Below are 24,250 nucleotides of genomic sequence, written 5' to 3' on the forward strand. Positions count from 1 at the left end.
GATTCCCGGAGGGTGAGAAGAGCCAGTCTGAGCAAGAGGGATTGGGGGAAAGCTTTGGGGGAGGGGACCTCTCACACCCGGTCAGACTTTGCTGTGGCCCTGCCTCGTGCCCTTCCCTGATCCCTCCCCCCACACCCACCCCTTCCCATCCCCCAGCTCCTCCTTACCTGCAGCCACCTAGGCGGAAGGTCCAAGGCCAGAGTTAGGGAGCCGGACGAGCAGTCGCCTCCGCCACCACCGCTGGGATCCCTGAATGTAGCCCAAGGCCTGTGGAGGTCTAGGCGGGGATTCCCCGCGGCTCTTCCTTGTTCCTATGACCTCTTTCCATTCAAATCAAAGGCTCCCGCGTGTGCCGCCTTCGGGAAGTACTAAGTGCTTGGACAGCTTCCAAGGCGAGCGGTCCCAGATCTCTTAACACCAAAGGGGCCACACCCAAGGCTGGGGGAAGAAGAGGCAGAGGGGGAGCAGATCCAGAGAATGGCTGAGGGCAGCCAAGCTCCTCTTGTACTCCTTCCCAGGTCCAGTCCAACCTTGCGAAACGAAGGCGTGATTCATAAACTCTGAACCTTGGACTCAGGAGGACCTCAGACGACCTTACACCCGAAGAGATGAAGTAGCTTGCCCAAAGTCACAGGGCCACTATGTGGCACAGCTGGGAGTGGAACCCAGGGGTCCTGAATCTCCGCCCAAGGTGTATCCGCCTTATCCACCCTCACAAATTAATCCGTCAGTCTACTCAGGTTTATCAGGAGTTTGCTATGCGCCAGACCATAGGCTAAGGTCTGGGTTACCCAGCCTCTCCCAGGACTATAACTGTTCACCACCATCCCTTCCTTTTTCTCTATAAGACCAAGTTGCCTCTGTCAGAAGAGAGTCTACTTGATTAACGTGATGTTCCCAACTTTGCAACTCCCTTCTTCTCCATCCCCCACCTCCAACTCCACAAGTGAAACCAGGTTTCTTTAGAAGACGGAGCAGAAGTGTTGGGTGGGTTTTTGAGTCCAGGATAACCAGCTCTGGCGTAGTTGAGATTGTGGGAATAGAGCTGAGTGGGCCTCCTAAGTACTAGGGCCCAGGCCAACGCTACAGGAATCATGATTAAGATGTCATCCAGTTTCTGGTCTTTCCATGCTATGTTAAAAGCAGGCTCAGCCAAAAGAGGTCATTACAAGCTGTCACCTCTGAAGTATTCCAATCCTTGGTCTGTCTGTCTTCCTCTCTAGAAAGTCCAGCCACTAGGTAACCTTTGGGGAAGAAAGGGACAGTTTTTCCCAAGGGGGATTGGGAAGTCCCTGAGAGTCCCGGGATGGGCACCTACTGAACTTTGAGAGAGCCGGGACACACACACACACACACACACACACACACACACACACACACACACACACCAGTTGGAAGGCTTAGAAGTCCAACTATTGATTGGTACAATTCATAGGTCAACATCAACCCCAGTGAACTCAAGTGAGACACCTCATCCCATCCTACATCTTTTAGAACAAGTCTTTCCAAGACAGAAGGATGTGATGATGTCTGTGGTTGCTTCTGATATCTCAGCCAATGGTTAATAACCCTCCAAAATGATTCAGCTGCGGCTTTTGGACCTTCCCTTCCAGTTTACTCCTCCAACCCCCAGCAATAGGTCAAAAAGGAGTTAGTGTAGCAAAATATTCAAGTCTTCTCTTTGGGACTCAGTTCCATTATCTGTAAAATGAAGGAAGGGGATAGTTGGCCTAAAGAGCTCCCGAAAATCCTTTCCATTCTTTTTCTATGGTCCTAACATGAAGGACTGTTGTTGGCACTAAGAGTAAAGCCTCTTAATCACTCATCGATTTCTCCCCAAACTCCCTGAAGCGATGGGCCAAACTCCTCCAAGAGTGTTTATGGGTAGCACTTCCTAACTGCTAACAACTAGCTCAGGTAGCCTTAAGCCCACTTTGCAGTTGGGAACTGAGCCTCAGAGAGGTTCAGAGACTTGCGGGCCAGTTAGCGTCCAAGCCTACACTCTTCACCACCCCCACTCTGTGTCCTTTCACCCCTTCACCTTCCTAGATATGCAGATAGACAGCTTAGAAAAACTTCAACCACTTGAGATTTTCTGCCCCTGCATGAGAGTCGACCCATAAATTTGGCTCCGCAGGGGATGGGAGGGAGGGGAGAAAAGAGAGAGACTCCGAGTGGAAAACAGAATGCTAATTGGGAGCCTTAGAGAATCAGGAAGAAAAACAAGCCTTAGAGAAAGGACTCTTCGAAGTACTTTGTGGGTTTGTTTGCTTTGAAGTCTGTAGGTCTGATCGTCTAGTCGGAGGCTAAACTACATCTCCCCGGGAGAAGGAAAGAGGAATGTGGAGGAGGGGGACTAATCAGCTTTTGTTTCAAGGTTCAGCTCCAAAGTCTTCCGATTCGCTCTCCCTTTCTGAACCCAGTGTGATCTAGCTGCACGAAGCTTCGAGATCTCGTAGTTCTTGGTCATCACCGACACCCCCATATTGCAAATGCAGATCTTGAACTCAGAGAAGTTGAATTACTTGCCTACCGTCTCACAGGCAGTAAGTGACAAAGTCTCAACTTGAACCGAGCACGTCTAAGCTCCAAAGACTTCCCCGATGCCATGGGGCATCAAGGCTCAGACTCCCTAAGTCTCTCGTTCTGACTTCAGTCTAACGTTCAAAGAAATCAGAAGCGCTTTGTTAACCGCCACACTGGAGGAAAACGGTTAGTGTTCCCGTACAACACATCTCCCGCAGTCCCTGCGAGGGAAACAATTCAGCAAAGAGAACGTCGTCTATTGTATGAAGAAGGCATCAACAATCGCCTACTTCCCTCTGAGCTCTGCAGAGGGAGATGCTTTTCTGAGGCTTTTGCTGTCTCTTTAGCAATTTATTCTCACTCCTATTCTAACCTTAACCCCTTCCATAGTTGCCAAACATCTCCCCTTTTTGAATACTGATGGCTCGGCTTCTGCCTCGCTCTATCACCTGCCCTGATACCAAGCTCCAGCTGCTTTCAGCTGCTTTCCTCCGTACTCTTGGTATCTCACCAGTTACGGAGTTCAAAGCTGCGTCTTCTAACACGACAGCATCTTCAGGAGCAGAAGATGCTGAAGAAACACTCATATGATTGGCTTTTTCCCAGAGAGCAGAGATACCTTTGCTCCACAACTAGGACTGGGTGACGACGCAGGTCTTGCCCAGAGATCCCAGACCCGTGTCTCACGGTCTCCGGATCTTGCTAGGCGTCCGAGGACCTGCTTTCCCAACGCAGCTCTGCTACCTCCTACAATGGACAAATCACTGCAAACACTGAGTCTCAGTTTCCTCCTTTAAATGAACTAGATGACCTCTGAGGTCCTTTCCAGCTCTATATGGTCTTGTTACACAACAAATGCTTACTAAATTCTTGTTGACTGTTAAATCTGTTCTCCTGCGATCTATGTTCCTGTGATCTTATTCAAATACATTCTTGATCAGTAACTAAGGATAACTTGAGTCGGCAGCAACTGTTCTGTAGACAGCCTAGTCCCTTCACCCAACGTATATGTGTTCTCTCTAAACATTTATTTTATATATCATCTGCTAGCTTTCGTTTTCACTTTTGGTTGCAACTCAACACATAGGCACACACACACACACACACACACACACTTTAAAAAAAATGCAGTGGATTTTAATTCTGTCCTCCCTCTCCATCCTTTCACTTAAAGACTTTGTCCATCCACATCTGTTGTGTTTTTCACACACTTAGACCAATCATTACCAAAAAAAGAAAAATCCTCTCTAATAGTTGTTGACATTTGTAAACAACCTATGGAAGGAAGTGAGTTGCTTGAGGAAGTTCATTCATATTCAAAAAAAGAAAGAAAGAAAGAAAATGCCTTCTCTCAAGATCAAGGTGATTTCTATGGGGGGGACTCCTGCTTTCTCCTTCCCTGTTGGAAAGGAGAGTACTTTCACTTCATGGTTACAATCTTAAAAGCCTGACCACCTTCTGGTTCAAAAATTTGTCTCCTCAAAGGCACAAAGAAAAAAGAAACACCCTCCTTCCTATTTGAATCCGTAGGATAATCGTAGCTTTTAAATTAAAAAATTACCCACATGCAATAAGGATGTCATTTCCCCCAAACTTTTTTTTATTTCAAGCTCTTCAATGCAAGCATTTCAATTTGTTTTTCCCACCTGTTGCATTTTCCATAATTAACAACATGTGACAAGCCCCCTATTGAGGCACAGACAATGTGATGACCCTATCTATTTTTCTTTTCCTCCATTTTGAGCCCGCAAGCTTTTTTTCCAACTTACTTTTCAAAGAGGCAGAAATTTCTGACACAACTCCTATATCTTTTGGAATAACAGGTAATTCAGGATTCTCCAATGTTTCTGACAATTTTGGCTTTTCAATGTTTACATTGCCTATTTAGTTTGTAATGAGTCATTTCTGACCTGTCCAAACTCTTAGCCTTTGCTGAAGATTCATTAAATAACCAATTATGAAGTACCTATGACATGCCAGGCATTGTACCAGATGCTGAAGACATGAAGACAAAAAAAATGAAAGTCTTTGTCCTGAAGAAGCTTATATTTTATTGGAGAAAAAACAATATATGAATAGTAGGTATAGAAAATATGCACAAAATAAATTAATAATACTAATAATAACAGCTAGCCTTTATATAGCACTTTAAGTTTTGCAAAGTGTTCTATATAATCAACTCATATGTAATAGAATTTTGAGCTTTTTACTTTTCTCTCCAATTTTGTCCTTTGAAAAGTTATTGTATAAAGCAGAGTAGTAATGATGGTAAATGTGATTCGAATTTTTAAAAAATTAAACCTAGATTACACAGTGGTGTACCATTTGATTCAGCTCCTGTATGTTATGTTAAAGAGAGTGATTCTAGGCTTATTTTTAATGCTCATTGTATTTCAGCAACACAGTAAAAAAAATCTAAGTGAAATTGTCTCAGTGTGGACTCCTGAAGTTGTCACCAGTCACTGCACCAACTCTGCTAAGGGCTGCCAGACATCTTATCTTATGGGGTTTTTACTTGGAGAGAAATGAAACACTAACAGTCTTGCATGAATGAAAGCCACCTTGCACTCAGAAAACACACAACCAAGGTGGCAGATCTGGTATCAGTGAACAAGGAGTTCGACGGAGAGAACCAGAGATGGTGAAATAAAAGTTAACAATAACAAAAAGAGAGCCATAGATAAATAGTAAAATGAACAACCAGCTACAAAAAACCTATTGACGTTTGCTCAGAGTCCAAGGGAAGCACTGGTGACCAGTAAGTGTTGGAATGTTTTCCTAGGGTTAAAGTAGCTCAACAGCAAGTCTGCTTAGGATTTACAAAGTGTTTGAATAACAGAGACAGTGTTTGGATAACACTTTTTTAGTGTGGGTGAAAATAATATAATTTATTGGGACATTTATATGGCCCTTGGTTGTGTATGTGAGAGAGTATACAGTGGACCATAAATAACATGCATATCTATCTATCAAGACTGCCACGATCTCTGTATATATTCACCTACAATTTACATATAACAATACTGACTACGCCATGATGATTTTCCAAGTGCTTTTACAATCTTTTGCACCAGAAATGAAGCCAGACCTCCTTATAAGATGAAGATTCTGTAGCAAAGTGGACAACAGCCTCCTATTATCAGCATCAGAGAAAGTGAGAATAGGATGATGTGAACTTGTTCAGGACACTAGCTCCAACCCTTCGCAAATCGTCATGGGATCTTTAAGAGCTACACACAGCAGGCTGGGCCTCCCTCACTTTTAAGGCTTGCCTTCAAAAGGCCCTGCATGCTGCACTGGAATTTGAAAGGTGCAAGGTCTGAGCTAATCCAGCCATCAGTTTGGGGGCTGTGGTTCCAAGGAGTCTCTGTACTCCAAACCTGATGTTGATATGTTTTGTGTTCTGTGTATCCCAATATACTGTCAGTGAAACCACATAAAACCAGACACCTCTCAATAAATGTCTCATTTAGCTTCATGGGTGCTTATGGGTGTCATTGAAATCAAGCAGCAAGCACACCATAAAGCTCTTGTATTTACCTAAGCAAATCTAAGGATTGTGTTCTTTTACATTTTAATTGAAACATTTTCAAAAGTTTTCATTTTTAGTGCCCTCCCCTCCAATTCATTCCTAAAAAAGGCTATTCTTATTTTTACCCTATGGCTGGACTAGGGGAGGGTGTGGGTAAGGAAGGTTACAGTTTCTCTTGCCCTAAATAAAGTTTCTGGTGGAAACTCAAAAGTGCCAAGTGAAGTTCATGATTAGTTACTTGTCCTCCTTTCATAGCTGCACCTTCTCTGTAAAGGAAAGCTGGACATAACAAATATTGTATGGCCAGACTCTAAATATCCAAAGATCTCTTTTTCATATTCTATGTTGAGAAAATCAATAAGTAAAACAAGAACATGAGAAAGCCTTGCTTTTGCCTATGTATATATGAAAATGTGAATAAATAATGTAAAAAGTCCAGATTCCAAAAGACTTGTGGTCTTAAACTCTAGAAGGCAGATACATGAGAACTCTGACTTCCGTTTCTGTCACTGACGTTAATTTTACCTCAGTTTCTACATCTGTAAAACGGGAGTAAAAGCTCTGCTAGATGTCATTACCAAGTTTAGAAGACATTCTCTACTTAACAAGCAACTCCTTACTGTTTAGAAAATACAGAAAATGACCAAAAAATCCACATTTAAGAGCAAGACTATGTCTTGAGTTCAAGTTGACTCTTGAGAATTAGCTGATCCCTATGCCCTCCATCAGTCTAGAACCCGGGACTCAGTCAGGAAGTGATGCTAGAGGCCTGCTCATTTTCCCAGAGCTCTGAACGCATCCAGCTGCCTGAGACGAACGCCTAGATTTCAGATAAGCTGAATGTATTCAATGCCTTAGACCGCCAGTTTCCTCCACTTGCAAAACCCAGGGATGCGTGCGCTCACGTTACGGAGTTTTCAGGCCGGCTGGCAGGCGCGGCCAAATACAGGTGGCAACCCTCCCCTCTGCACCCCTTTTACCAATCTCCCCCCATCCAAATGCGCAGCGAATTTTCACTTCAAAAGTACCCAAAGCTATTGAGGGCACACTGACCAGTTTCCTGCAAACTCACTTCCCAGGGGCAAGAAAAAATAGATGGGCGGGGATGTGGGGGGAAGGTGCAGAGGAAGGGGTGCACCCGGCTCAGAAAGGAGACCCAAAGGGCAAATGGCCTACGAGTACATCTAGGAGAAGGAAAAAGAGAATAAAAGGGCCCTGAGGGTTCAAGGGCACGACTCCACTCTCCTTTGGGGCTGAAGGAGCGTATCCTAAGACTCCACTGCTCCAGGCCCGGGCGAAACTGGCCATGGTTCTGACCCTGACCAAGAGTTTTGCACTGGGGTCCTGAATGGCAGAGCGCGGTTGGTTCCCGATGGAGTTTCCCCAGCCAGCTTCTGCGCCCATTGAGCCGCCCCCCAAGCCCACCTTTCCTTACCTCCTTGGCGGCGAAAACCTGCGTTCCCCTTTCCAAATCCCAACCCTGGACGCTGTTTCCTGAGACCGAAGACAGGCTGTGAGTTCCTATCTCCTCTCCGATCTGGGGGATGGAGTGAAAAACGAGGGAGGAAAGAGGAGGATGAGAAGCCCCTCTCTAACGTGTTGGGTGTTTTGTTTTGTTTTTTCAATCCACGCTGTGCCTTTGTTGCTCTTTCAATATTTCTGTGGAGTCGGGGTGTGTGTTGGCGATATCCTGCGATGGCCCTGCACCTGCCCTTTCCTTCACCATCTTCGGGATACTCGGACACATGGCATGTTGGTCCCAGTTCCACAAAGGCGTAATTCGGCTGCTCTCCGAACCCGAGAAGGAAAACGTTTGCCCCGGGTAATCGCTCATTAACAGCGAATATTCATGGGACCTTTCCCCCCAGCCACGAAATTGTATGTGATTGTGTTTTATGATACATGTGTACATATGAACATATATGTAATGTGCATTTGTGTATGTATGTTAGCTTTCTGATTTGATATACGTTCTCTGGAAGAGAGTTAGGCAGCTGGGGCAAAGCGCTTAATTCAAAAGCAAGCTGATTAATGCACTAATTATCCTACCTTCTGGGTTTAACTACAGAAGAGGGGCTGGAGGGGGGATCTTAACGCCTCTGCTAACGGAGAATAATTGTTTAACGCTGCAAGGCGCAATTTAAGATGAGCTGCGAGGGGTTTAAGGTTGGGGAGGGGCGGGAGAAGAGTATGGAATCGGTGAAAGCCTGAGCTGAAGGTTTAGAGTTTGGGAGTAGGGCGCTGCTGTTGTTCATCTTTAAATAAAAATCATTCCCAGGACAGCCCAGGGATGACAGTGCTTGGTGGTGAAACTCCTAGCTGGAAATCCTTTAGGCTTCATTTGACCAAAGCTACTTCAAGGAGAAGTAAAAGGCTATCCGTCTTAACTAGACATTGACGCACTCCAGGTCTTGGGCTGACTCGGGTGCACAAAGCTTCTCCAGGTGAGGAAAGGAAATGGGAAAGATGCTGGAGAGAGAGCACACTCAGTCCAGTGATTCCCAGACCCTGCAAGCCAGATCTCTTCACCTAGAATCCTCTACGGCAGAGAATAGAGTGAAAGGGCTTCAACGCAAGGGAGAGGGAGAAGGTGGAAAAAATGAGGAGGAGAGAGGAATCCCACCGACCGAACAGTGGGGAGGCCTTTTCCCCCAGTACTCTGAGAAACTACAGCCTGACCCTGCACTCTCCATCTGGGACCAGTGTTTCCTATGGTAACCTGAAAAGTTTGTTTCTACATCCCCTTTTCACTGGACTTCGCTCCGATTCCTCTGCCCCTTCGCTTTCAAGAACTGCTGCAGCCAAAATTGGTCTCCTCCTCTTCCTCTTTGTGGAGTCAGACAGCTCTCCCCATCACCCTGATTTCTCCTTAGTGTGATGCCCTAGGAGGTCAGGACATCTCCATCCTTCCTTGAATCCATACCGCGGGCGCTCCGAAGGATCCCCAATTCGAGAACTCCCGAATTGAAATGGAACCCCCAAACCCCTAGACACGCGCGCTTCTCCCGAACCTCGCTAGCTTGCTCGAGTCTTTGAACCTCACCCTTTCCTTCCTTGGGCCCCTATTCTCCCCTTATAACCTAAGCGAACAAGAAAGCTCCGGGCTGATTCTCGCCGCAGGAGCTGGTTTCCAAGAGATGGAAGAGAAGAAAAAGAAAGTCACAGGTGACTTGTTCCAATTAGTAAACGTCTAATTAAATTAGTGTCAGATTAAAGCAGCCAATAGGGCCAGCCTTTATCAGGGAGAGGGGGCGGAGGGGAGAGATGCCAGGAAACGAAGCCCCTCCCCAGCCTCGCCTATATAAAGTTGATGGTGTAGGCCGATCGGCTTGCTTCTAGTTGGCTCTCAAGCCAACTTTCGCTGAGAGATAGCCGTGAGGGGAGGAAAGAAGGGGCAGTGGGCAGGTGGGAGAGCAAACTGGGCGCTTCCTCGGGGACTCGAGGTGGCCGCTGCCCTTGTCCATTCTCCTTGAGGATCGAGGAGAGACAGGGCGTGAGCTTGTCCTTTAGTTTCCACTCGCTGCCTTCGATTATTGTCTGAGGGAAAGGAGCGGCAGCCAGTCGAGCGCTGCGTGAGGGTGCTCGCTGGTGCCCGGCGGCCGGTGGCTAGTGGGTCTAAGGGGCAGGAGGAAGGAAGGGGGAGCTTCTGGTCTTCTCAGAAGAGGGCGCTGCCTTCCCTCCGGTCTCGGCAAGGTCTCCGAGGCTAAGGGAGAAAGAAGCCCAAGCATCGGATCGCCTTCAGCTCCTGGGCAGAGAATGCAGTTGGGAGAACCGCTCCTAGCGAGCGGTGTCCACTTGCCCAGCGCTCACTTCTACTCTCTGGAGAGCGGGAGCGCCAGCGGCAGCAGTGGCGGCGGGCCCCACCACGGCGCCGGCTCCCCCGCGCAGAGGCTGGAAGTGGACAAAGCGCAGAAAAAGTTCCGGGCCGGTCTGGCGTGCGAAGCTGCTCGGGAGCCCGCCTCGTCCAGCGGTGGGGCTGCCCCTCCGGGCATGCTGAGCGACGCCGACGCGGCGGACACCTTCTCCAGCGCCGGCGCCGTGGCCAAGACGGGCGCCCCGGATGGCCGCAAGAGCTCTCCGTGCGGGGACGAGGCGCTGCCCTCGGCCGCGGCGGCTGCAGCGGCGGCGGCGGCGGCGGCGGCCGCTGCCCGCTACCCCATGGACAGCCTGAGCCCGGACCGCTACTACCTGCAGTCGCCCGGGCCCCCGCAGGGCGCCGAGCTGGCCGCGCCCTGCTCCCTCTTCCCGTACCCGGCGGCCGCGGCGGCGGCGGCGGCCCAGCACGGCTCGGTGTACTCGGCCCCCAACGGCGCGCGCTACCCCTATGGCTCCATGCTGCCCCCCGGAGGCTTCTCGGCCGCGGTGTGCTCTCCCGGGAGGGCGCAGTTCGGGCCCGGCGGCCCGGGCACTGGCGGCGGCGGGCCGGGCGGCGGGCCCGGGGGCTATCAGTACGGTCAGGGCGGCCCCGGCGCGCTCTACGGCCCCTACCCGGGGGCAGCCTCAGCCTCCGGCTCCTGCGGCGGCCTCGGCGGCCTCGGGGTGCCCACCACTGGCTTGCGCGCCCAGGTTTACCTCTGCAACCGGCCCCTGTGGCTCAAATTTCACCGGCATCAGACGGAGATGATCATCACTAAGCAGGGCAGGTGGGTACCCAAGGTCCTCAGTGAGTGCCTCCAGGGCGGACGGGTGGTGCACTTTTGCACAGGTTGAGTCCTTGTGGGCGTCAGGGCAGCGAAGGGTCAAACCCTCGCAGTCGTCATGTGCTGAGGTCTTGCACTCTTCCAACTCCATCCACTTCCCTAACTCCCATCCTCAGAGTCCTTGGGACTGGGTGGGCTCCGGTCCTAAGCCCTCGGCAGGTGGCTGAGCAGAAGGAAGACTCGGGGAGTCCATGCCTTGTCCCTGTAAATTCTCCCTGTGACTGGAGCGGGTAGGGGTCTTCGAGGAGCCGAGAATGGAGGAGAGCCAGGAAGCCCCTTCCCTGTGGGTAATTCCCCTTCCACAGCTGGGAACCGATGGACAGTACAGTTTGAGATTTGTCTCCCCCCTTGCCTGAGTGGTGAAAGAGGCTGGGGACTCTGGGCAGCCCCAAGATTCGTTCGTGAAGTCGCCCTCCTGTGGGGCTCATTTTGTCGGAGGCCCTTTTGAGTAGTCGCACCCTAAGCGACTGTGACCCCAGTCACCCCAAAAAATCCCAGAGCCGCTGGCGTCCCTGTTCCGAGCCGAGATGGGCCGCTACTGTCTCTAGTTTATGAGATGCTGGAGAGCGCCAACAATGAATTGGTCAAAGGGGACCCTGGGCCCTTCCCTGAATGCTGTCTTGGGGCTTAAAGGGATAGTTCTGGAAGAAATCTACTCCCAGATTTTGACTGCTAGCAGTGAAGAAGCTAGCCGAGTAAGGAAAAAGTTCTGCCTCAGTCTAATAGCGAATAACTTACACTCCCATACCGCCATAAGGTTTGCAAAAGCACTTTGTCACACCCAACCAGCGAGGTGTGTAGTGTCATAAGTTCCATTTCACAGATGAAGAAAGTCAGGCTCAGAAAAATGACTTACCTATGATTACTCACAGCTAATAAGTCTGTATGGCAGACTGATACCCAGGTTTTCCTGATATCTAATTCCAAACCCCATGCTCTCTCTTCTACACAAACTTCCCTTTCTTTCCTTCTCTTTCTTCCTTTTTTCCTTTTCTTTTTTCCCTTCCTTCCTTTGTCTCCTTTCTCTAGCTTTCTTCCTTCCTTCCTTCCTTTCTTTCTTTTTCCTTCTTTCCTTCTTTCCTTCTTTCTTTCTTTCTTTCTTTCTTTCTTTCTTTCTTTCTTTCTTTCTTTCTTTCTTTCTTTATCTCTCTCTCTCTTCCTTCCTGCCTCCCTATAAATCAACCTTTTCCCAGATATGGCTTCCCTAGATTATCCCTCCCTCTCCCTTCCCGCCTGCCTTCTCCCCATCCCCCCATGCATACATACACATGGGCAGTTTCTGACGGTTATCTATCTCATGTCCCAGGGGGTCAAACTTAGTAGGAATAAAATCAGATTGTCTCCTGTCTCCTGGGAAAGGAAGGCCAAAATTTGGGAGTGAATTTCTCTGTTCCCTTTAGGTCTCTGGAGTGGTGGTGACACTGCTTAGTATTCACCCTTTTTTCTTTCAATACAGGAGGATGTTTCCTTTCCTAAGTTTCAACATTAATGGGCTCAACCCCACAGCCCACTACAACGTGTTTGTGGAGGTGGTGCTGGCTGACCCCAACCACTGGCGATTTCAGGGGGGCAAATGGGTGACATGTGGCAAGGCCGACAACAACATGCAGGGTAAATAAACTAGTGGGGGAAGTAAAGCTGGGGAAGGGGTGATCACCGAAGAGTGAAGTTTCCTGGGTATATGTTAACATAATTCACATTACTTATAATCGCAAAATGTTAGAACTAATAGGGACCCTAGAGCTCATCTAGCTCAACAAACTGATTTTACAGATGAGAAAAGTGATGCCAAAAGAGGGGAAATGATGGACCCAAGGCCACATAGCTGTCAAGTCACTGAGCCAAGATTCAGACCATCTTCTGACTTCAAGCCCAGTTCTCTCCCCAACATGATTATTTAATTATATATCCCTTTTCAAAGATTTCTCTCAAGGCCTAATGGTCCAAAGTTGTATGTGTGTGTTAGGAATAGGCAGAAGAGACTTTCTATGTCAATTTTATTTTCTTATACTTTCAATATATACAAAAGACCAAAGAACAAAATCTGTTTTTGAGTGGACTTAATCTTTGTGTTAAAAATTTTCTGTTGCTAAATGATGCATCTAATGGGACAAAAGTCACAAGAAACCAAACATTCTCTTTGCACATACTGATCGATATCTAACTATTAAAAATGGAACCATAGAAGAATTATACTTAACTGCTTAAAATGGAAGCCAATTTTAGTATGATAAGACCAGTCTAAGTTCCAAGGGACAGAGGCAGATATTTATGCAACATTCCCCCCCCCCAAAATTGATATTTTTTAAAAATTCACCCTAAAAGCTGACTTATATGAGGTATCCACAAGTATAGCCCAGCCTTTTAGCATTTAGACTTTAGTATTTGTATCTGAGTTTGCTATTTTTGTGTGAGTTTTTGGTTAATACTTTTGTCCAAAGACACTTTAAAGCAAAGTTCAAAAAGGATAGAATGGAAAGGACATCCCTATTCCTGGGCATAATTACAAATTAGAGTGGAACAATCATGAGAGCTCATAGCTTTTTGAGGAGTACAAAACATTTTTTTTTTTATATCTCTAGTTTTAAGGACATACCCAGAAACTCCAGCAGCCCTGGAAACTAGAATCACACCTCACTTTACCTTTCTATATTCCTTCTTTTCTAGGCAATAAAATGTATGTTCACCCTGAATCTCCCAACACTGGCTCTCACTGGATGAGGCAGGAAATCTCCTTTGGGAAACTGAAACTGACAAATAACAAGGGTGCTAATAACAACAACACCCAGGTAATATGCTCTGGGGTCCTCTAGACTCGGCCTCGGAAGTGGAAAAACTTTTTGTGTTAAGAATCTTGAATTCTTGTCTTATTCTATGCCCTAAGTTATAACCAATTCTAATTTCTTTCCCTCTCAACTTCCTGCCCCAAACCCAGCAACCTCACTTACAACACGTTCTTACCAAATTGTTAATTCTGTAGTCCAAAGCCTACTATTGTAATAGGACATTGGAGACAACGTCTACTGTTGGGCAGACCCCCTGCAAGGTTCTGAACTTTGTCGCTAATCCCATCCTGAAACCAGTCCCAGGTGGTGTTGGGAAATGTGTCATGCTAACAACCTGATGGTTACCCTCAGACCTTTAAAAAGCAATTTTAGGACTGTAGTATTAGGGAGAAAGACCTGAGACTGAATCACAGTGCTTGCAGATGCACATTAATATAACCCTTTAACAAGTACCGTTGTTTGAATATCTAAGAAGCCTTTCTAGATGCCGTTACCCTTTTTCCTTCTCTCAGATGATAGTTCTGCAGTCTCTTCACAAGTACCAACCCCGGCTTCACATCGTAGAAGTGACTGAGGATGGTGTAGAAGACCTTAATGATTCCTCCAAGACTCAGACATTTACTTTCTCAGAGACCCAGTTCATTGCTGTGACAGCTTACCAGAACACTGATGTGAGTCAGTCCCAAAGACTAGAGAGCTTCTTTAGCAGTGAACCCTAAATTAACGCCCCCAAATGCTCAATGGTTTTTTTCCCTCCTCTAGATCACCCAGCTGAAGATTGACCATAATCCATTTGCAAAAGGTTTCAGAGACAACTATGATTCGTAAGTATAGCATTATTCTTCATAGCAAAGTTATAGCAATAGATTTTGAGACAGAAAGGCCCTCCGAGGCCATCTAGCACCTCAAACCCTCATTTTAGAGCCCCAGAGAAATAAGATGACTTGGTTAAGGTCAGTGTAAGTAAGTAACAGACTGAGAATTTGAAGCCAGATTCTCTGACTTCACATCCAGGGTCCTTCCTTGTCCATCTTATACAAGCACCTTCTCCGGAAATCTTTGGGATTTTATCGTGTTGTCTTTTGTTTTGTCGTGTTTTACATTGACTGCTACTTGTTTTCCTTTTCAGCTTGCCTGAAAAGGTTTTAAAAAATGTATATACTTAAAAAAAAAGTTAAATTGGCTTTAACATATTGTGGACGGTCCCCAGAGAGAGGAAGGGATGGTCATTTGAGGTCACTCTGTTCTAGCACCTGTGTTATACCTGCCAGGTGGTGCCAGGCTGGGACAATACAGATAGACATTTGAGCAGCTTAAGCTACTACTGTCAACCTGAAGTTCTAAAAGGCGCTCTCTCCAACCCTCTCCCCACTTCCACCCCACCCCCACCCCAAGCCTCTTTCAGTTCTGGGAAGTGGAGTGGTCAGGAGTGATGGTAGCGTTTGGGGGTTTTTTTTTAAGTGTTTCTTTTTATGTTGTAGCATGTACACCGCTTCCGAAAATGACAGGTTAACTCCATCTCCCACGGATTCTCCTAGATCCCATCAGATTGTACCAGGAGGCCGCTATGGAGTTCAGTCTTTCTTTCCGGAGCCTTTCGTCAACACTTTACCTCAAGCAAGATATTATAACAGTGAGAGAACCGTCCCACAGACCAATGGTCTCCTTTCCCCCCAGCAAAGTGAAGAGGTCTCCAACCCACCCCAGAGATGGCTTGTGACTCCTGTGCAGCAACCTGGAGCCAACAAACTGGATATAAGTTCCTATGAGTCAGAGTACACTTCCAGCACCTTGCTGCCCTATAGCATTAAATCCCTGCCCCTCCAGACATCCCATGCTCTGGGCTATTACCCTGACCCATCCTTCCCTGCAATGGCAGGATGGGGAAGCCGAGGCTCTTACCAGAGAAAGATGGCAGCCGGGTTGCCATGGACATCCAGAACCAGCCCTCCTGGTTTCTCCGAAGATCAGCTCTCCAAAGAGAAAGTCAAAGAAGAAATTAGCTCTTCCTGGATAGAGACGCCCCCTTCCATAAAATCTCTAGATTCAAATGATTCTGGGGTGTATACTAGTGCTTGCAAGAGAAGGCGGCTCTCTCCCAGTACCTCCAGTAATGAAAATTCCCCATCGATAAAGTGTGAGGACATAAATGCAGAAGACTATAGCAAAGACACTTCAAAAGGCATGGGCTACTATGCTTTCTATACGAGTCCCTGAAGCATTTCTTTCTCCTGTCATGTTGGCCAGTTTTTAAAGGTGGACTTGGTGTGTGTGTGGTTGGGTTTATTTGTTTGTTTGGTTGGTTTGTTTTGTTTTGTTTTGCCTAGGTTGCCAAAAAGACTTTTGCCTCCCACCTTGAAGCATACAGTGTGGTGCAATTCTTTCTAGAAGGTGCCAAAGCTTTTTGATTGCTGCAGGTAATGGGAACCAACCTAGTAGCTTATTTTTTTAAGTGTGATCCATTAATGGCTTATACAAATTTTATTTTAACTCTCAAGGATACTCAAGGTTCTGGTTTTAACCACATGGCATATTTATTGGAGACACTAAACCTTCAGTGGGGTGGACTAGGGGCCTCTGAGGGTGGGATGTGGGGATCAAGTTCTGGGAACCAACACGCAGCCAGCCCTCCTTTGTTTTGTTTTGTTTTGTTTTTTCAAAATCTCTAAGCAAATCAGAGCAGAGTGTGGCAAAGGTTTTCTAATTCTGGAGGAGGAAAGGTGGACTTCATGATTTGACTGAGGTCTTTGGCAAAGCAGAGCTGTTAAAATGCTTTTCCTGAGGATGGTGAGATCCAATGCCTGGGAGAGGAATGGCCCCGTGTTGAACCTAGGCCTTTAGTCTCTTGCTGTCAGGCCTCCAGAGCTTAGCCTGGTTTGCTTCAGCACATGACTGCCGCACTTAAGAAAAGCTAAACCCATTGTTTGGTTGGCATTAAAAGAGCCCTGTGGGAGGAGAGGAGGTCACCAAAAATAGAGAATTAAAAGTGTACAGTTGTGTGTGTCTAGGTACACTGTAGAATACTGTGGAATATCTTGTACAAATAGTCTCCATAGGAGTCCCCATGAAGATCATGTAAAGTTGGTGCTTTGGCCTTGTAAAAGATTTTCAAAATACTGGAGGCAAGAGGCCTGATTTCGGAGGGGAGTGGGATTCAATGCCTCCCCCTTTTTCAGTACTTGGGAAAATAATCAACCCGGTTACATTGTAGGTAGGAAAGAATGTATTTTTCAGCTCCCCTGTACTAACTTGAAAATGTGTTTAAAAATAACAACAAACAAAACTTCAATTTCACCTTTTTCCCCCTTGCTGTTGCTATCAACTTCAAAGTCAGTGCACCAGTTTATGAAGGCTTTTTAGAGATCTTGGGTTTTGTATGTACAGTCATGGTCATTTTTAATAAATGTGGTGCATTAGGGGGAATGAACCTGACTCTTTCTTCTGTATGCATGCATAAAAATATTTTTCAGAGGTGAGGATCTATCTTGAGCCCATGGGGTTCTTTGGGAGCAGGTGGTCTCACTCCCTCAAAGATAGGCCAAGGTAGTTCTCCTTGGCAACATGGGTCATATTGGACAGCGTCCTGTTTCCCTCTTGTTTGTTCAAACTTTTGTTTTTCTGTAGACCTCAGGATCGTGGATGATTTCCCCTCTCTCACTTGAGTCCGGAAGAGGAAGGGGGTGGTGGGGATGGGACAAAGAAGAGGGAAGGAGAAGGATGAGGAATAATGCTTTCCAGGTCCTGCTGGGAGGGCAAAGATCTTGGACCCCCAAGGCCTAAATTGTGCTCTTCTGGGGCCCAGGGCGGCTGCTGTGACTGAGGAGGGGGAGGGAAGACAAACCTGGCCTTGTGAAACCTGTTAACCCTAAGACTAATCTCTTTTAAGGAAAGGGGTGAAGGCAGGGGTCAGGGGGACGCTTTTGTGGCTGCCTCATCATAGGGACCCCTGGATTTATTAATCCACCGTTCCAATCCAGTTGTTGGGCATGTGTCCAACTACTTACAACCACCTAGTTCTAACTTCTTGCCCTCTTGGGTTTGGGGATGGAGGTGGGGGGGAAGGTAAGTAAAAACAAAGGCTGTGGGGGGAGCAAGCAGGGTGCATGCTTTGCACCAGCCCACGTGGGCTACCCGGGAACAGCCCCCCTCCTCCCTGACCCTTTTAGAGACCCACAAGTTCCTGTCCCCCGGCTCCATGCACTTACATCTAGGCTCCACGCCGCAGGCTGAGTAGGGCTTACTCAGATTGGTTTTCGCTGCCTCGGCTCCCTCACACCTCCGGCTTTTTCTGAAATCTGTCAAGCCGCGGGCCTGGGAGGGCTTTCTTTAGCACCCCCGCTTCCTCCGGACTAGCTGCCTGGGTAAAGGCTGGGGGAGGAAGCCGAGAGGTTGGGTTACCCTACCCACGCCCAGCACCTGGCGTCCTAATTGGTCTTGGGCAGTCAGGGTTTGGGCCCTGAAGTGCTCTTAGTAGGGCTCAAACGCACCAATTTGTGTTATTTTCCAACTCAGGTTAATTTCTGGACCTTGTTAATTTTCAGCTCGTGTCAATTTCCAGGCTTCAGCCTGCAGCTTGGAGGTAGGCTCTGGATAAACGAGAAGGATCAGTCCAATTTCTACCCGCGTCCCTTAATTCAACTCCCGTTTATTCACCCCTTGCCCCCAGCAAAATCGTTCCAGAGCCGAATCCCAGACCCGGCAAATTCCTGCTCCAAGGGGAATAAAAGAAAAGGAGTGTCCAAGAGATAAAGGAACACCACACACCTTCCCCACCCCACCCCCCAACTTCTTTCCCAATCCTCTATCTGGACCAGCCGGTTGGCTTATCTGAAGAAACGTTCTTTTCCATTCTCAAAATCTTGTTATTTCCAGGCTCAAGCGGCTGGTAGAAGTTCAGGGCAGGAGCGGAGATTTGCTAAATGCGCTGCGGGGAGATGCAGCTGCTAAAAGGATTAAGCTAGACTACTGTGCACACAGCCCCAACCTCTTCCGCACCGAATTAAGGCGACAAAGTTCCTCACCTCCACTTAACATACCCCTTCTCTCCTTTGCTAGCTCGACCCTTCTAAGGACTAGAGCCGATGCAGTCAAAACTCTGGGTGTCCAAATGCTTTACGCTAGTACTCTACCTCACTCCAAGTTTGAAACCAGACTTAGCAAAAGGAGACGTCGATTCTTTTATAAGCACGCATCTCGTGCGGGAGGAGAGAAGACGCACATTTTAGGGGCGGCGGGAAAAGCGGAATAAAATCTTCGGGGGAATTCGCTTTTGAATTGATTCAAATGCCCCGATTTTCCCAGCTCGTCCCTACTAGTGAATTCCAACTCGCGGGATGGGATTTTATATTTCTGGTCCTCTTCCCCCCCCTCCCCACTCCCAACACTCTAGTTTCCCAAGTGTCCCACACACACTCCAAGAGAGCGAACTGTTCCTGAATGTGAGTCGAGCTACCCCTTCTCCTTCTCCTTCCCAGGGTTGTCAAACGCCAATTACCAGAGAAAAGCAGCTTCAAGGCACTATGCGACCCGATCCTATTTCAAGTCCCGGTATATTTTTACACTGTACAGTAAAAAAGAAACGGGGACTTGTGAAAAGTCCTCACACTGTTTAATAGAAACGTAAGTGGCTGAGTGGCCCCAATTAACACCTTGTGATGATAAGGCATTCCTAAGATGGAGTGTCAGACACCAAATTGTGAATAAATGTGTCTAATTAATCCTCCTAGGATGACACCGATAAACAAGCCTATATTTAAATAAAGATCAAGGGCTCCGGATGGCTCCAATTGTTTACATCCCCCTACCAGTCCCACCCCCAAACCAGATACAAGTTGCCTCGCTATTGCGGTCGTGTTTGCTCCAGTCTGTCTCCCTATGACCTCCGACGGAGGGACTGAAGATGGGAAGGTTGGCTTTGCCTTCCTCCGGGCTCAACCACAACCCGGGAAATTGATGCAGGGTAAGGACAAGAGGCCCCGACCTCGGAGCAAAAATATTGCTTTTTTAGTTTTTTAACGGCACAGTACTTTCATCACGCATTCTGCCTGGACTCGGTGACTTAGCACAAAACCATTTCCACAAGGAGGTCCCCACATGCTGTCAGCTTCGGGGGGTGCTGGGCGAAGCCAGAAACCCTACAGGGTTCTCTTACTATACTCATCACCAGCCGTGTCCCCCACATTGCCACAGGAGCGTCCTCTACCCGCCCCCAGGAAAAGGGAGTTGAGGAGAATCGGGGTGAGCAGATGAAGGACGACAACCAAGTTGAGATGAATGAGGAAGAGGACAGAAGAGAGGGACCCACCGAGGCAGCCCCGCAGACTGACTGCTCCCGCTTCGAGCGAGGCACAGATACGTGGAGCTTCTTGGAAAGACGTTGTGAGAAGGTCGCTTCTCCCAAGGGGACTTACTTTAGCTTTCTCTCCCCAACCGCCTAACCACGCTGTCCTCAGGGATCCAGAGACCTGCTCTGTTTGTCTTTCCAAAGGCAGACTTCCCCCCACTGGAAAACTTTATTCCTCCATTCCTTTCCCTCTGGCGTGTTCTCGAAGACCCCGGGTCCTCTCCCTCACCCCCAAAGCGTCTCAGCACTAGGTGGAGAGTAAGCTTCGATTATCCGGAGCCAGCATGTTCACCCTCCTACTCTGGCCCGCGTGCTCAAATTGTAATGACTGCTACTCACTGTCATTACTGAGGCTTCAAATTGCATGGAAGACAGCAGGGGTCAGACTGCACCGGGACACAAAAGACGGGTCGAGGACGGAAGCTGCCCCCAGGGGTCCCCGGTATGCTTCCGCTAAGCCAACGGAGGGGAAGCAAAAAGAGAGTAGCCAGACTTAACCTGCGCGAGATAAACTTCTGATCCAAGGCAGAAAGCCGACCAAAAGCAAAGTGTATTTGGCTACTGGCGCCTCACCCCACCCCTCTCCACCATAGAAAGGCACTTGTCCTGAAGCTCCAATTGCGGCTGCTGATTGCAAGAGTTTTGCGGGCGGCAAAATAAAACACTAGTCTGTGTCCCCGGGCTTTGAGCTGGTTTTCCCTTCCGTCTGATTTCCAGCTGTGGCTACTAAGACTGATCAAACGCGCACGTCAGGTTCAAGCGGTACATCTTTCTCCCTCCCACCGTGGGAAAATTCTTTTCAGATTCTCACCCTCTCGATCTGTCTCTCCGTCTGTCTGTCTGTCTGTCTGTCTGTCTGTCTGTCTGTCTGTCTCTCTCTCTCTCTCTCTCTCTCTCTCTTTCTCCATCTCTCTCCCTCTCTCTACCAGTCCCTTGTGTCTATTTGATGTATTATCTATCGTCCCAACTGTTTGAGGTTCTTACGTTGGAATAACACTTTAAGGCTTTAATGTCAGGGTCTTTCAAGCCGTTCCTAGATGCAAGACAAAAAACAAATCAAACGGTCAGAGTCCCTCCCCCTACACCCCCGACCCCGAACCTTTGAATGGTATGCTACACAGTCCTCCTTGTATTTTCAGTTGATATCCGTTTATACAAAATATTTTTCTCTCCCTTTTCGGAAAGCTCAACCTCATCTTCGGAATTTTGTCTCCAATTACAATTAGTAAGTTTGCAAGGAACTGGACTCTCCCCCTCCACTTTTTCTGGCTTAAACAAAGCAAGCCTCAGAAAGAAGTGTGTGTCCATGGCTAGCCTCGCCCCGCAGTTGCCTAGGAGGAACCGGCTCCTCGATCGGGTTGTGTCGGTGCACCCTGCCGGAGAGGCTCACTCGCCCCAGGGGCTTTGGATGGGAAATGAACCGGCCCAAGGAGTAATCTAGACAGTCACACTCCTAGAGTCAGCCCCTGAACGGTTTTAGCCCGGTTATAATCCCTTCCTCTCCTTTCTGCCCTCTGAGTCTCTCTCGAAGGCTGGGACTCGGGACACTGGCTGCCTCTTGGGTCCATCCTCAGGTTTCCAAGTTAATCCTTTCTGCCTGTGAGGTACCCAGCCAAGCTCTTGGTGATGGTCTGAGGGCGAAAAGGACTGCAGCGTGTTGTGGTAGGAAAACGGTTCCTTAAAAACCGGATTAGAATGGTTGCCGCTCTGCACTGGAGAAAAAGGACGCTACTGAACCATATGGGGTTTGTTTTGATTTCTGACCCGTTTCTAGTTTGAAGGAAACAATTTCTACCACCACCCCTGGCAGCCCCTAACTCTCCTTTCACACCCCGTCGTCACTCTTCTCTCACCCCAGAAGAAAGTCTTTCTTGGTATCTTTTTCCACACGCAGGTCTTTGGGTCGTTGCTCTCCCTCCAAGAAAATATACACTCTCACCCCTCTTTCTTTTAATTTCTGCCCTCCTGTCTTCCTGGCAAAAATGCTCCCGGAACCTCCCTATGCAGCCATGCCTGAGCCTTGCTTTTCAGGGTCGCGGGCAGAAGCCCGAGTCACAGCGGGCCCCTCTACCATCTCTCCTGGCCCGCAGGATTCTAGAATCAAGGAGACGGCGGAGAGGTCGAGAATAGGAACCAGGGAAAGGGGGCAAAGTTCTTCAGGGCTCTTCTGGGATTCACCTGCCACCCCCACCCCATTCAACGACAAAAATCCTTTATTTCTGGGAGCTGGAATTCAATGCCTAAGAAGTCGCCGTCTGATTCTTATTATCTGTGTAATCTGGGACAAATCACTTAATCTCCCTGGGCCTCGGTTTCCTCACCTGTAATATGGGGAAGGGGTGGACTAAATGGTCCCGAAAGTACTTTCCACATCCAACTAGATTTATGAATCTACACTTCTATAAGTCCTCACCTCCCTATTGCATTCTCGCTCTCGCTCTCTTCTTCTCCCGCCCCCATGCCCTAACACTCCTCCAGCTGGTTAGACGGAAAGGCCTTTTTGAACCTTCCCTTTGAATGGCTTTCCACTCCAGACAGCGACTGAAGGGGGAAGACGTTTGCCCACTCTCGCCTCTCCCAACCCCCTCGCCGGCTCTGGGGCTCTGCGGTGGGTATCCCTCGCCATCTAGTGGACATCGCGGAGAAGGTCATCCTTGGTTCCTACAACCGTGGAGCAGGAGGAATCTGACTCTCCCTACGGTTACTCCGACTTGGCAGCTAGCTCCACTCTCCCTACCATGGTTCCGATTCGTTTATCTTTCTGCTGGTCCCCTAAAGTCCCTCTCGGCCCTTTCAAATTTCCTGATAGTCTCAGATTCTTAAGAAAGGGAGAATTCCCACGGTGCCCACCACCATCAGTTAAAACAAGACAACAATCAGGCAAATCATTAAGTGTATACTTTTAGAGAATACCTCACAGATAGGGAAGTTTGATAAATGAATCAAAAACCATAAGTCCCTGCGCTGAGAATTTAACGTTCTAATGAAAATCGTTTTCATCCCCAGGAACATGGAGAACACAGAGGTGGTGCTCAGAACAGGTCTTGATTTTGGACTCAGAAGACCTGGCTTTGAATTCTCCCTAACAGGTAGGGACGCTGGGCGAACCCCTTCACTTCTCTGGGACTGGGTTTCCATTTATAAAATAAAAGGTTGCACATTGTGATTTCTAAGATCCTTTCGAGTATTAAAGGTTCATTGACTAGACTACACATTCTATCAGCCTGGACAGCATATTTTTATCTTTCCTGCCCCAACACCAAACCTTAGCCTAGATGGCATCTCAGGCCCCTGCCAAAGTGTAAGTTCTGTGAGTCTCTGAATATAAACAGAAATTCATAAGGTAAAATGGAATCATCATTTTTTGAGGACCACTATCCAGAGCATGATTAAGAGACTATATATCCCAATGGTGTTTGTGAAGACTGATGAAGTGTTGGAGCCCTGTCTACTCTTGTATTTCCAAGGCTGTGCTGATTTGAAAACACCTGTGATATAGGATGAATTACTCTACTAAGGACTAGAGAGAGACAAAATTGACACAATCAAATAATTTTATGATTGTTGATGGACATAAGATGAGGGCCTGTCACAATCTGAGCCTAGATATTTATAAGTATAATACATAAGTGCATTTAGGGGAATGTGTGTGGCAGTTAGGGGTATAATCAATGGAGCTTGTGAAGCCATTTATTAAGTACCTACTATGTACAGTTGGCATTAGGTCTACAAGTCCACAAACAGTTCTTGCAACCAAAGACCAAGGGTTCTAATGGAGAAGATGACATAAATAACTAGGTACATACAAGATCTATACAGTATCAATGGACTTCTAAAATACTGTATAAGCCCCAGGACCTTCATTCTAACATTTATATAGCCTTCAGGTTTGCCTAGGGTTTTACAAATATCTCTTTTAAGCCTCACAACAACCCCGTGAAGTAAGAGTCTATTATTATATGCCCACTTTACAGATGAGGAAACTAAGAGACCTAGAGAGATTAAATGACTTGCCAGAGCCACAAAGCTAGTAAGTATCTGAGACAGAATTTGAACTCAGGTCTTCCTGACCCCAAGTTGAATACTTTATCCATTCAAGTGCCCTAGCATCATAGCTGGACAAATCAGGAGGCCACCTCTGAAACCATAAAGCTTATTTTGCAGATGAAGAAACCAAGGCAACTGCCAACATTGTTTCCTCTACAATAATAGCACCTACCTCAAAGGATTGTTGTAAGGATCACATAACTTAGTACAGTGCCTAGTAGTTTCTATGTAAATGCTTATTCCCTTCCCCTGGTTCCCTCACTCCTCTACCCCCTTACCCTGTGGTCTCATCATATAGTCAGTAAGACCTAAGTAC

General features: G+C 47.5%; 1 protein-coding gene across 2 annotated transcripts; it reads left to right on the forward strand.

The window, feature by feature from the left end:
* Positions 1-9,376: 9,376 nt before the first annotated feature.
* EOMES (eomesodermin) lies at positions 9,377-17,142 on the forward strand. Of its 2 annotated transcripts, none has more exons than XM_072651131.1 (6): positions 9,377-10,701; positions 12,215-12,369; positions 13,426-13,547; positions 14,057-14,215; positions 14,307-14,368; positions 15,083-17,142. In XM_072651131.1, exons 1-6 carry the CDS (start codon positions 9,815-9,817, stop codon positions 15,759-15,761), a joined length of 2,064 nt encoding a protein of 687 aa, XP_072507232.1. In that variant the 5' UTR covers positions 9,377-9,814; the 3' UTR covers positions 15,762-17,142. The 2 variants fall into 2 exon arrangements, with proteins under 2 accessions (XP_072507232.1, XP_072507231.1); XM_072651130.1 differs by having other exon boundaries at positions 9,378-10,701; positions 15,026-17,141.
* The last annotated feature ends 7,108 nt before the right edge of the window (positions 17,143-24,250 follow it).

This window comes from Notamacropus eugenii, chromosome 3 (genome assembly GCF_028372415.1).
Source record: "Notamacropus eugenii isolate mMacEug1 chromosome 3, mMacEug1.pri_v2, whole genome shotgun sequence".
NCBI lineage: Eukaryota > Metazoa > Chordata > Mammalia > Diprotodontia > Macropodidae > Notamacropus > Notamacropus eugenii.